At 40.0% G+C, this 14197-nt stretch overlaps 1 protein-coding gene and 1 pseudogene across 1 annotated transcript; one reads left to right on the top strand and one right to left on the bottom strand.

Moving 5' to 3' along the window:
• The first annotated feature begins 666 nt into the window (after positions 1–666).
• Positions 667–3281, top strand: LOC134209283 (uncharacterized protein K02A2.6-like). The gene is made up of 2 exons (XM_062685280.1): positions 667–1453; positions 1849–3281. The coding sequence occupies exons 1-2, from the start codon at positions 667–669 to the stop codon at positions 3279–3281; spliced, it is 2220 nt and encodes a 739-aa protein (XP_062541264.1).
• Positions 3282–9986: 6705 nt separating this feature from the next.
• Positions 9987–13670, bottom strand: LOC134209284 (actin-related protein 3-like; annotated as a pseudogene).
• Between the last annotated feature and the right edge of the window lie 527 nt (positions 13671–14197).

Below are 14197 nucleotides of genomic sequence, written 5' to 3' on the forward strand. Positions count from 1 at the left end.
ATATATATATATATATATATATATATATATATATATATATATATATATATATATACCTTTTACTTATGTTACACATTTAAATCTACCGCAAGTTAAATCCGATTTGTTGTTACATTTTCTTAAGAACGAATACAAGATGTTTCCCAAAATCTATGCGAAAATTTGTTTTATTCAGGCTCTTTTTTTCTGTTGAATTCAGGTGCGTGACAGGAATGACGTAGTAATAACTTGCAAAATTGACAATTATCCTGTGGACTTTCTCATTGACTCAGGTGCAGTCATAAACACAGTTACCGAGACAGATTGGAATAATATTTTGGAAAGTGGAGCAAAATATACAAGAAGCGATACAAATGCGATCGACAGTTCACTGCGTATGCAAGCCAGGAACCATTACAAGTTCTCCTTATTTTTGAAACTTGGGTTTCCATTAATGAGAACAAACCGAAGAGCTATGCAGAGTTCTTTGTCATCAAGGGGGCAAAACGGTCACTTATGTGCAAGAGAACTGCGGAGGAACTCAAGGTCCTGAAAGTTGGCTTAGATGTTGCTAATATTGAAGTAGAAAGAAGTATTTTTCCTAAATTCCCAAAAGTGCAGGTGAAACTGTCGATCGATCCAAATGTCCCCCCCAGGAAAGTCGCATATCTGCGTATACCTTTGTCGATGGAGGAAAAGGTCAACCAGAAAATTCTCGAGATGCTGCACAGCGACGTCATTGAACCTGTAGTAGGTCCGCCTAAATGGATATCACCAATAGTGGTAAGGAAGCACGATATCCGGCTATGTATCAACATGAAATACGCCAATCAAGCTATCCAACGGGAACATTTCCCTCTGCCCATGATTGATACACTTCTAAACAAACTTCAGGGATCGACATTTTTTTCCAAAATCGATTTAACATCCGCCTTCCATCACATCGAGCTTCATCCTGATTCGCGTGGCATTACCACTTTTATGACCAACAGAGGTCTTATGCAATTTAAAAGACTGATGTTTGGCATAATTTGCGCGGCGGAGATATTCCAGCGAGTCATGTCAGAAATGCTAACGGGAATCGAAGGGACAATCGTGTATATTGACGATGTTGTTATATCTGGTAAACCCCGTGAAGAACATGACGCTCGTTTGCAGGAGGTGCTTGGGGTACTCAAGGATAACAATGCGAAGCTAAATATGGAGAAGTGCGTGTTTGGCGTAAAGAAACTCGAAATTTTAGGCTATGAAGTCAGTGCAGCTGGGATCAGTCCATCGGAGGATAAGATTGTCGCGGTACGGAATTTCAGATGTCCAGAAACGAAAGAAGAGGTCCGCAGCTTCCTTGGTCTTGTCAACTTCATTGGGCATTTCATACCAGATCTCTCAACAAGAACAGAGCCGTTGCGACAATTTATTAGGGAGAAGCAGCTTGTTTTGGCGAAAATCAAAGACAGGCGTTTGAAGATCTGCGGTCAGAGATATCGGACAATGTCAGGAAATTGGGTTTCTTCAATCCGGCGGATACAACGGAATTGTTTGTGGATGCATCGCCTGTCGGTCTAGGGGCAGTTTTGACACAAAAAGACAGTTCTAACTCATCTCGAATCGTGAGTTTCGCTTCAAAAGGTTTGACGAAGTCAGAAAGAATATATCCGCAAACTCAAAGGGAGGCTTTGGCTGTAGTATGGGCCGTTGACAAGTTCTATCCCTATCTTTTTGGAACAAAATTCACCATATTCACAGACCATAAGACCCTGGAGTATATATATGGGGGGAAACACCAACATGGGAAGCGAGCATGCACCAGAGCCGAAGGCTGGGCATTGCGTCTTCAACCATATGAGTTTACTGTTCGACATATTCCAGGATCTACTAACATCTCAGACGTCTGCTCTCGCCTGTGCAAGGACTCAGAAATTCCTTTCGATGAAACCACAGAGCATTTCCTGTGTTCGATCGGCGAATCACCAAACGCTATCACGCTGCAAGAAATAAAAACTGAAACGGCTGTCGATGAGACAATGCTAGCGGTCACCGAAGCAATACAAACTCACAGTTGGCCAGAAAGTTTATTCCGCTATCAGGCTTTCACAAAAGAGTTGGGAGTAATCGGAGGTATAATAGTAAGAGAAGATAAAATCATCCTACCGCCTAAATTGCGGGAGAGAGCGTTAGAAATTGCCCATCGAGGTCACCCAGGGATCGTTGCAATGCGTAGAATTCTTCGAGAAAAGGTATGGTGGCCGTACATGGACAGAAGCGTTGGTGATTTTTTACAGCAATGCGCCGGTTGCGCAGCAGTGAGTGGACTGGAAGCTCCTGAACCCATGAAACGGATTTTAATGCCAGAACGCGCCTGGCAAGAAATAGCCATCGACTTCTTTTCCGCCAAAGAATGTGCGACATTTCTAGTCCTCATCGACTATTACAGTCGTTACACGAAAGTTATAGAGATGAAAGGCACAACGGCGCGGAAGACCATCGACGCCCTCGAAAGCGTGTTCATGGAGCAATCATATCCCGAATCCATTAGAAGCGATAATGGACCTCCGTTTTCGTCCGAAGAATTTTCGTCCTACTGTGTTTCCAAAAATATAAGGCTAATAAGAACCATTCCGTACTGGCCTCAAATGAACGGTCTTGTTGAGCGCCATAACCAAGGCTTGCTGCGGGCCCTGAGAATTGCTAAAGCAGTTAAGGAAGATTGGAGGAAAGCCGTTAGTGACTACGAACATATGTACAATACAACACCGCATTCCGTAACTGGTAGACCGCCCTTGGAGCTGTTAACTGGACGGCCGATTAAGGACTTACTTCCCTCCCTACGAACTGAACCGTATTGGCAGCGAGACGAAGAGACCCGAGATAATGACGCAATAAAGAAGATGAAGGGGAAGCTATATTCCGACAATAGAAGGAACGCTAAAGATTCAAGCATTGCCGTAGGTGATGAAGTAATGTTGAAAAACTATGAAACCGGAAAATTGGAATCGAATTTCAAACTCGAGAAGTTTACGGTAGATAAAAGAATGGGAAGTGACGTCATTGTTTCGAATGATGAAGGGGTTCAATATCGTCGTTCTGTTTCTCACATGAAGAAGTGGCCAACTAGTCGTGAACTATCCATGGAAAGCCAGTCCGATAAACTTTCTCAGCGGACACCGGCAACATGCTCAGCGGAACATTCTGAAGCACCTTCCCGCGTCAATGAGAAAAGACAAGGTCAACGCCAATTGGAAGACTCTCCGGTTCAACGGCCTAAGCGAGCGAAGAAGTTGCCAACAAGATACAAGTTATAATGTATACACAAACATAACTGAGAATTGTTTTTAATTTTTTTTTTTTCTAGATTTTTTTCTCACACCTAGAAAGGGATGTAGAGTTGAGTACGAACCATCGCGCAGACCGGTGACGAAAAACTGCAGTTACGGTGGTGAGGACCCGCGTCGGTTGTAAAATAGTGTAGCATTCAAACGGAGTGAATAAAACGGATTCGACACCACCATTCGAGAATTTTGATCAATGTGGTATATAAGAAGGCTTGAATTCACTGAATCAGCACCTTCTTATATGCAACATTGGTCAAAATTCTCGGAGCGGTGGGTGCAGTTGACCTCCAGAAATGTCAAATCAGAGACTGACCCGCAGGCAAGCTGGCGGCCATTACCGCTTGCGGAAAACTGGATAATTCCTGAATAAGCAAGTTCTCGGAATTCCTGAGGAAAAAAAATCCCCAGAATTCTAGATGGAAGAAACCAGAATGATTGGAAAATCAGTTTACCAGAATTCATGAAGCAGGAATTTCCTAGAGTCCTACAGAAATTGTTCAGAATTCAAAAAAAAAACCAAAATTTTCCTGCAATCCTTCGAGGAAGAATTCCCCATAACTTTTGAAGGGATAAATGATCAGAACTCATGGGTAGAAATTCTCAAGAATTTCTAGAGAAAGTATGACCCTGTATTCTTGAAATATGAGTTTCCCAGAATTCCTAAAGACGGAATTTCGCAGTATTTATGGGAAGGAATTTTCTCAGAATTAAAGAATTCAAAATTCTTAACGGAGCATTTCCTCGAAATTTTTAGTGTATATAGGAATTCTATCGAATTCTTGAGCCCCCAGAATTTCTGCAGAAAAAATCGTAGGTGGCGGAGTTCCTAGAATTTCAGAATTCCCAGAAATGAATTTTTCAGAATTCCGGGAGAAAAACATTCCCAGGAAGGGGTAGGTAAATAAGTACAAGGAGGATTTCCTTATTACAGTGTTGACCCGATTTTGTCACTCCCCGATTTTATCACGTTTTCGACCAGATTTTATCACGTTTTCGACCCGATTTTGTCACCCAAAAAAAATTTGTCATTCTTTTTATTTTCGTAAATAATACCACAAACAACATTGATTTTCATGACATAACTTTCACCGCCTGTAGTTTATTACGAACGACTTCTGGCAAATATTCTGTAAGCAATTTCGATAAGAAATAATCACGCAATTGGCCTTTCCAAGGCATAAAATGATTCATAGTTGTGGAATGAATTAAAAAATTGGAAATATTTTTTTTCCAATTTTGTCACATACCCTGTTTTATCACCCCAAAATTCACCAGGGGGTGATGAAATCGGGATATTACTGTAGATACCAGTTATGTCAAAAGGAGTTCACTAATATTTCTAGCTCATATATGTGTGAAATGGCTCAATGGGGGTTTTGTCATTGCCAGAAATACTATGCGAACCATCTGTTGGCACATTACATCATGTCTGTCATGAGTTACAAAATCAGATTTCTTAAAAAACGATAGCACTTAAAAAAATTGACCGAACTCGGTTAAATTTTAACCGAGTTTTTATCTGCTGAACGCTCGGTTGTCCGCTCGGTTCAAAGGTTAACAACCGAGCAGTCGTTAAACTTTTCAGCAATCCCTGCAATCAGCAATCAGCAATTCTGTCAAAATTACCGAAAAAAACTCGGTTCATGAAAAAAAAATGGCATATTTAAACGAAGTTCGGTTGTTTTGAAAGTTTACCGAAAGGTGTCAAATAAACCGACTGTTCGGTAACAATAACGGTATTCGGTTCCCCAGGATCACACATAGATAATGCAAAATAATGCAAGGAATAATTATGCATCAGTTCATAATTAGAAGAAAATAGAATAGGTGGAATAGATTGTCTAACTTGAATGTGTTTCGAAATGCCACTAACTCCTTAGCATCAATATCAAGGTGCTGCGCACTGACAAATTTTATAGTTTCTTTCTCGAGATATCTTGTCACATGCCTAACAATTTCGTCACAAAGCTTGATGTGATTCGGCAAATGCTAATGTTTATTATCTTTATCAACTCATCCAAGCCTATACTCGATTCTGCTGGGAGGTCTTCTTCCCTATTCTCCAATTCAGTTTCTTCGGAGGCCTCTGGTGCTGTAAGCGGACAATCATCAAAAATCCCCTCCGGAGTTATAGATTTTGCCGGATGTTTCTCTGTTATGTGCCGTTTCAATGAATAGAAACTTCCATAACGAGAATTACAGCGAGAAAATGTGCAGTCAAAAAATATTTCGTTAACTTTGAAGTCATTTTTTTGTAAATGATTTTTGAAATGTCTTTGGAAGCCAGTGACATAACCTGCAACATGTTCGCGGCAGTGAAAACAAATTATCGTGCAGGATGCCTACAAAAATAATGATGTAATTAGGATTACAATTACTTACAAAAAATTTCTATCAAACGTGCATCTTCCTCTCTCAAGGACTCCAGTACTTTTTCCATTTTCGGTTTTTCTTTCCGAGAAAAAATAAAAAACTATTGGAGAAAATTTTCTTAGCACGCACTTCAAGAAAATGGTTGACGGATTCTTCGACACTTGACGTATGTTTTTAACCGAGTGCTCGGTTTCAATATACGTCACAACGGGTTGAAACCGAGTTTTCTCGGTTTTGGTGAACCGAACTCGTGCATACATTCAGTTAACCGGAGTGTTCGGTTGATTAGGCATACTAAACTGTCAAATTGTTTTCAGTTATACCGACATTCGGTTTTCATTTAAAAACGTATGTTACTAAATTTGAATTTGAACGATTGTTCGGTTCCTTATTGGTGAACCGATCTGGTACGGTAAAAAAACACAACCGAAGTCGGTCATAATTTCTAAGTGTATCTGGCAAATTAGTAGTGTAGCGAGAAAATTTCGTTGTTGGAGAGGCGAGGGACTTCTGTATTGAGTTCGGTTAAGCAACTTAGAATTATGTTTCTGCTCGACTTTAATTGTGTTCCACGTCGTTCAAATACAATGATCCAGAATCTTCTCATTTTCTAAGCTTCTCTCGACTTTCGAGCAAGTAAAGCACAACGGATCGATTTCTTTTTTTTTTTAAGATAATTAGAAAATACTCATCCCTACTATAGACACTATAGGTTCCATAGACGAGCGCAGGAACGGTTGGGTCATTTCGATTAAGTGTGTTTTTCCACTTTTTCACAGTGTACCACGTGAATTTGACGTCACACGCTCCGTTGCTTGGATTACAATCGTGACGTCATGCTCGTTTGGCTACACTAACTGACAGTTCGTTTGGCTACACTCGCCTTCGCCTCAGCTCGTCTATGGAACCTATAGTGTCTATAATCCCTACCACAGAGAAACAGACGTCTCACTCAACATATGTTCCATCGTACACCTTTTTAACGGTTTATTTAACTTTTTGTAGGTGGTCAATCGGCCACCGATGGCGCTTTCTTCGATTTTGCTTGTGTTTGACGTTTGCACACTACCGCCATCTGGTTGCCGCTTGGCCACTCACCGGGATTTTAGCATTGGGCGACAATGTTTTCGTGACGATGATTTTGATTGCAATTTGTTCTAAGTGAGACGTCTGTTTCTCTGTGTCCCTACTATAGATAGTGGAATATATAGATGAGCGAAGATAAATCTTCTGTCTCCAAACGAACTGTCAAACGTGTCTACAAACGAGTATGACGTCACAATTTCAATTAAAATATTAAGGGGTGTGATGTGTGATGTTATATGCGCCTGGTACACATATTACGTAAGCACTTATGGGGAAGGGGGTCTGCCTTTTTCTTACGCACCATATAAAATAAAAATCATTTGTATGACAGAAATCTTACATGCGAGGAGAGGAGTAAAAAAACCCAGAAAAATTGCTTACGTAATAAGTGTACGATCACCAAACGGCTGTTATCTCTTTTTCAAAATGAAGGGGCTTTGTAATCTATGGAATCAAATTGCAGTATGTTCAGCATGTCCATATATACGTTACTCAGGGTTGATTTCTTCACCTCCGCTTAGGCCCCAAACCATGTTTAAGCGTATGGGTAAGCACCGCTTAAGAGTTGAGCGGAGGTGAAGAAATTGGCCCTTAGGGTCTGTCTCATTTGGAGAATTAAACTTAAAAGTGACAATTTGAAAATTAAAAAAACACCCCGTTATAAGAATGGCTGGTGCTACCCAGCAAATCCAATAAGACATCGATGGAAAATGATTCGATATCTGTCAAAAGTAATCTTGCTCTGCGAGCAGGGTTATTCGATAATTATTGAAATGTCACTTTTAAGTTTAATTTCAGTTTAATTATCCAATTGGGACAGACCCTTAGTGTAGTTACGGTGACTATTCAATATTCTAGAAAGTATATAAGCTCTGGATTAAAAGAAAGAAGAAGCTGGTTGAAAATGGGTGTTAAATCAACAAGGAGAAAAATTTTGCTTCGTAAACAGTTCATAATGAAACCTAGGCAATAATAGTTATGCTATAAGTATTGTATACAGCTAGTGTCAAAACCAAATTACCATAGTTGATTTATGGCTAGCGTAAAAAGCTGGATATGATCCTCAATTAAAATCATTTGCTTCTTTGAAACAAATCAGAAAAATAGGCATATTTCCATATCAAAGCATTTGTTATTATTATATTTTCAATACTAAAGTGAATTTGTTTCAAATACCATACATTTTATTTTATAATTTACGATATTTCTTGATAGATGATAAATTATAGACGCTTCCGAAGGAAAGGTAACAAAATTAAAATAGAAAAATTAAAAAAAAAAAGTTAGCCCCCCCCCTAGAATTTTTGCTTAGTTACGCCAATGCTCAGCATGATATTGCTTTGTAACTGTGCATCTCACCGCACGGCTAAGGAAGACCTTGCAATGTGATGTTGGTACCGGAATAAACAATTATTTTTCAAAATTCATTAGATTTTTGGTTCTGTAAGCAATGCAAAATTGAATAGCATGATGAACTAATTGTGAACCTACCTACTTTCCACAATTTCAATTATAATAAAAGATTTTATTCACTTTGTTATCGGTTGTTGGCTATCATATTGTACTCATTCAAACATTGCTAGATTGATTTTTGAATAGGTCGGATGTGCAATTTTGAACAATCGGAGAAAACGGAGAACGAAGTTTTCAAAGATAAAACTAAATGTTATTTTGTTAATATGTACCAATTTTGTAAAATTTCTACACCTAAAATTTTAATTTTAATCACTTTTATGAATCATTGTGAAAAAATCGTTATTGTTTCTCTAGAAACTCATTTTATTCACAAAAAAATTATTCGCGTCGTTTTGAATTGTGCGCTGAACTTTCGACCTAAACGATTCGACCTTATGCAAAGCACCATGTTACTTTCGACTGTACTGTTCCGTCTGTTTTTTATTTGTCATGTACATTCGTCAAAGCACTTCGGTCCGGTTGACAGATGTCTTTGCTTTTACGACAAGACATACGACCTATCGAATTAAGTACATACCGCGGCATATGCGTTCTCTATAGGCGAATTTGAGTAAAGTTCAACGATCATTTCGACATCTGATGGTCGTCACAAGAACCACGAAAAAAGTGTCGTTGGCCAAAAAAGTGCATTGGCAGCATACGGAGGGAGTACGGTTTTCGCGTTTTCTGGATAATCCAACCATTTATGAAAGCTGGAATAGTCGCAAATTGGAAGAAAATTTTGTTTTCTTTGGGATGAGCTTCCATCCGGTGCGTGCTTGCATATGATTTTTCCGATTGAATAGCACATCTCCTGCAGTGCCTACACCGCACTATCTTGGTTATGAAGTCCCGGATTTTAAATTCGCGGCTTATTTGGGTGGGATTCGTCTTCAACAGCTGCTTAAAGACTGTAAGAAGCCATTGCCAGTGGAAAACATGTGACAATATACCAAAAAGTTAAGTAAATTTGATGGAGAAAATTTGATTTTGAATGTAAATAATCGCTTCTGATGACTTTTCTCCCAAACTCTCGCAACGCACTCTACCACTGGATCCTTCTCGAATTCGCCTATATAGAAATTTTCTACATTTTAATGTAAAATACTCCATACCCCAGGTGTAACCTGAAGCTCATAGCCAAACATTTCATGAGATTCGAATTGTTGGTGGATTTAGGGTCGATCTTTACGTATATGAATCTATTGCCACGTTTAATTCACTTATACTGTCAATTTAAGTTTATCTTATGTTTCCTACGTTATTCTTCTTATTGGCATTTTATCCCCCACTGGGACAGGGACATTGCCGCCTCACTGCCTAGTGTTTATTCAGCACTTCCATAGTTGTTAACCGCGAGGTTTCCTAAGCCGAGTTACCATTTTTGCATTCATTTATCATGAGGCTAACACGATGATACTTTTATGCCCAGGAAAGTCGAGACAATTTCCAATCAGAAATTGCCTAGACTGGCATCGGGCACAGCCACCCTCAGCATGGTCTTGCTTTATAACCGCGCATTTTAACGCTACGTCTTACTTTCCTACGTTATTCAATTCAATTCTATAGTCATTTCAGACTATGTTGAGTTTCGATGATAGTTCATTGTCTTTATTGCTCTCCTTTTAGACGAGTATCCTAGTTCAAGCGCATAAGTAAGCACTGCTTAAGACTTGCGCGAAGGTTAAGAAATGGTGTCTGTTTCCTAATCGTCTCAAAGCCTTACAAGCAATGGAAGCGTAATTGTAATCTTAATACTTCTCAGAACGGATTGCCTAAAAGAAGAAATCTCACATCATTATCACTGATGAAAAAGACCTCTGCCTGTCTCCACCATCATCCAGACCTCCAAGTTACGATGTTCGTTGGATCCCAAGCGTAAAATCAGCGTCAATGCCAGGCTATGTGAAGCGGCACTAAACAAATATAGGCAACATGTGATACCACCAGGACATGATATGTCTTTGGTTGCCATATAAGTGCTAATGGCGTAAGCCCACCCATCGCGGCAAGACAACATATTCGAGGAGAGGGTTTTTTTTCTTTCGATACTAGTTGTAATTGGTAGTAGCAATACAGCAGCAAAAGGAATGTCGACAGACCTCAGGGAAATCCACGTCATGGTGCTAAAAACGAGATTTCGACTACAAATGCTCGGCACGTTTTCTTCGCGGGCGGCGTGTCTTTACATATGATAGGAAATCACCGAAACATCAATTGGTTTACGTTTGATTCGTCCCTCGCTCAAGTTCCAACTAATACTTAACCGAGCCTATACGGCCGCCGCACATCGATCGAGCAGTTTTGGATAACCGTGTCGACAATCTCCGACAGTGGTGTCGTGAAGTCCGGGTGGGAAAACTCCGAATGGATGAATATTTCCGGTCCAGAGAATAGCTGGTCCGCTGGATGCTTGGTGATTGTAATGATTCCCTCATAGTGACGCATCTACTTGATCGGTTCCAAACCGTACTGGTCAAACTCCTTGGCGATGTCCCGATGTAGTTGTAGCTGAACCGTTTCTTGATCATCTTGACTGTCTCGAGGCTCTGTTCCAGAGGAGAAGTTTCTAATAAAATAAGTATTGATGTTCCGACCAGGATTGAAATACGCTTGACGCACGATGACGTAGCTCTCGACCATTGAAATCATGTGCGTCACACCGTCTGCACTGTCGACCACAATTCCCGTCGGAGCTCTTTCCTGTTCCTGTACTGCACGAGATGCCCAACTGGCCGCCAGCGCCAGAACCGCCTGCACTGCGATTTACAACCGCACGTTTCACGTCTCGAACATAATCTCCGCAGTACATTCTCTGTTCTCCAATGTGATTAGCGGGGGCTCTGCCAGTTCTTCTGGTTCGACCCGAAGGTATTTCAAAATGCACTGCTCCATGAAGCGTTCCATCAAGTCCCAATCTTCGAATAATCCGTGGCGTACTGTGTAACCGAATATTACTACTGAATTTAATTATAAGTGAGGAATAACATTAAAATACTTACTTTTAATAAAATCCGCAGCCTGTCAACGAAGAGTCGTATGTATGCATATGATTTTCCCCTGACGTTTTCGGTACGTGCGACCTTTTTTGACAAAAGGTCGTATACACGGAATTTTTAATTTTGTCATTTTTTGTTGAAAAGGCTTTTTTTGACAATAGGTCGAATGATCGATTTTCGTTCTACAGGAGGGTTCGTCAATTACGTCGAAATGTTTCGAAATAATATTTTAATAAAACAATAAAATACCGGCCCAATTTTTTTTTTTACGATAGGAACTGTATATTCTCTATCTTTTAACGTAATAAGCTCGAAATTTCCAAATTTGTTACATACGACCTATTCAAAATTCAGTCTAGATTGTTCTGTTCTGCTAAATAAAGAATAACGTATATTACGCGGATATTGACAATATTCAAACCGCCGCCTCCCTTTTTCACGATATTTGCATTGAACATCTGAATTTTTCGGAAATTTAGTTTCCGCATATCATTTGAAATCACAAAATAATCCTTAGATTTTCATGGCTGAACCACAGACAAACAGACATAACACATTGAACATTTACTCATCAAATTCATCGTCGTTCAAACACTAACGACATCTGTAGATTTCAGTTAGTTGGGCAAATCACGAACGAGATGGCGGTAGCGAGCAAACGTCAAACTCGAGCAAAAACGATGCGTGCGCCACAAGTGATCGATTGGCCAACTAATGATTATTTGAATTGATAAGTAAATCAGTGAACGATGGAAATTTGACGAGTGTTATGTCTGTTTGTCTGTGGCTGAACTATGATTCATCCAACCGTTTCTTCTGCTTTATATATAATATTGCATACAAGCAGTGTGGTACGACTTGCATGCAACGTACTGAATGGCCACAAACAGGCTGCAAAAAACGTGGAACGGAACTATCCGGCTGGTTCTCAGTGCCCGGTACTGTAATCTGTCTTTAGTAGTCTATTTTTGACATCCCACAGATTGTTCTGTGAAAAATCAAGAGATTTAGTTGAAAACCGGCTGAGATCTGGGTGCTCAAAGTTGCCTTTTCACGTTTTTTGCGAGCTTGGTACTTTACGCTACAAATTTTGGCTCGGTACTTGAAGTGTTAATTGTAAATGAACTACAAATATACTGAATTTATAACCACAAAAAAAAACACTTGGCATTAGGTCTGCGAGCCTCTTTAAAGGAGCCTTCTGTGCCTTTTGAAAAGAGTCTTTCAAACCTTTTAAAAGAAGGGGGAGGAAGAAGAAAAAAGAAAAAAAAATAAAGAAAAAAGCTTAAAAGAAGACTTCCGGGCCTCTTGAAAGAAAGTTTCCGAACCTCTTAAAAAGAAGCTTCTTGAGAAGATGCTTCCGGGCCTCTTGAAAGTAGGCTTCCGAGCCTCTTGAAAGATGGCTTCCGGGTAGATTGGAATGAAAAACTTTTTAATTTATTCATTCGTTGTTTTGTCCTTTTGATCTTTTGTCCCACAGCTCTTCATCCACTGGCTCGTTGTGGAGGGCCAGATTCAATAGGCCTTGATTTACTGATCGCCATGCATACAAGACAAAGGCCCTCCTTAGCCGTGCGGTAAGATGCGCGGCTACAAAGCAAGACCATGCTGAGGGTGGCTGGGTTCGATGCCCGGTGCTGGTCTAAACAATTTTCGGATTGGAAATTTTTTTGACTTCACTGGGCATAAAAGTCACATCGTGTTAGCCTCATGATATACGAATGCAAAAATGGTAACTTGGCTTAGAAACCTAGTAGTTAATAACTATAGAAGTGCTTAATGAACACTAAGCTGCGAGGCGGCAATGCCCCAGTGGGGGATGTAATGCCAATGAAGAAGACAAGACAAAGTATTGAAATAAAAAAATTACACAATTATCAAAGCTTTATCAATAAGTTTCGATTTAAATGTACCTACATAATTCATTTTGTTATTGCGCATTTTTGTCCGGGATACTCCCTGAGCACGGCGAAGGTACCCCCAAGGGTACATGTACCCCAGGTTGATAACCCCTGACCTAGATGATGTGATAACTTATTCGGGACCGATTTGCAATTTGGGTGTAATTTATTTTGTAAAGAAACATTGTTTTATTTATTCCGTAGGATAATCCAAGATGAATACACCACTAGGTGTTCCAATCTGCCAAATTCAGCCATCTTGGATTTTAGTATGGGAGAGCCAGCCGGTTTGTTGTCGTTTTGCACTGAAAATGAATTTTTCACCCCCGCCTTCTCCTCTCCCATAAACTTAGCAGATTGGAGCACCTAGTAGTGTATTCATCTTGGGATAATCTATAGATTAAAAAAAAAACACATTAATAAATGTGCAATTTAACATCACGCATATTTGTCACCCATCATGTTTGCACTGCTGCACTCGCGAGGAAGGTGGGATCGACTGCCCGCGAATGTGTATACTCACGATGACTGACAGGATCTGTCATTTGACACATGCATGCTAGGCCTGTTCATGATAATATGCCTGTCCAATGCCACACATCTCCCCTCTTCTCCAAAAAAAAAATGCATTAACCCTTGTCTTCTAACATAACACCTACGACATATTATGTATCATCCGGTTACGCTCTCATCATGATACAAAAGCAAACAATCATTCCCGGCACTCCATTGTATTGCGTGCATCTCATTTCATAATCGAAGAACACACTAAAATGGTGGCTCACATAAATATGGGAAACCACTCTCAAGGAACTCCCATGCAGTGGGCGTCTCGACTCGCAATTGTACTCACAACTCATGAAGTAACATTTCACGTGTACTTCAAATCACTACCACTACTTCTGCTTTTTTCGAACACACGTCTAATCCACTGTGGTTTCACATTTGTGAAACAACCAGCAACAAAAATCAGATACCGTTACTAAGAAAACACGATGAACAGCTCCAAATCATGGCCGAAAATCTAATATCGCATCAATCCTCTTGTGCATCTGTGACCTTTCGGATCCAC

This window comes from Armigeres subalbatus, chromosome 2 (genome assembly GCF_024139115.2).
Source record: "Armigeres subalbatus isolate Guangzhou_Male chromosome 2, GZ_Asu_2, whole genome shotgun sequence".
NCBI classification, from domain to species: Eukaryota; Metazoa; Arthropoda; class Insecta; order Diptera; family Culicidae; genus Armigeres; species Armigeres subalbatus.

Bases quoted from the DNA above. Each gene is read 5' to 3' on its own strand.
- LOC134209283 (XM_062685280.1), top strand. From the start codon at position 667: ATGGAGGAAAAGGTCAACCAGAAAATTCTCGAGATGCTGCACAGCGAC. The intron at 1,454-1,848 runs GTCAGAGATATC...GACATATTCCAG, and splicing joins CAGGCGTTTGAAGATCTGCG to GATCTACTAACATCTCAGAC.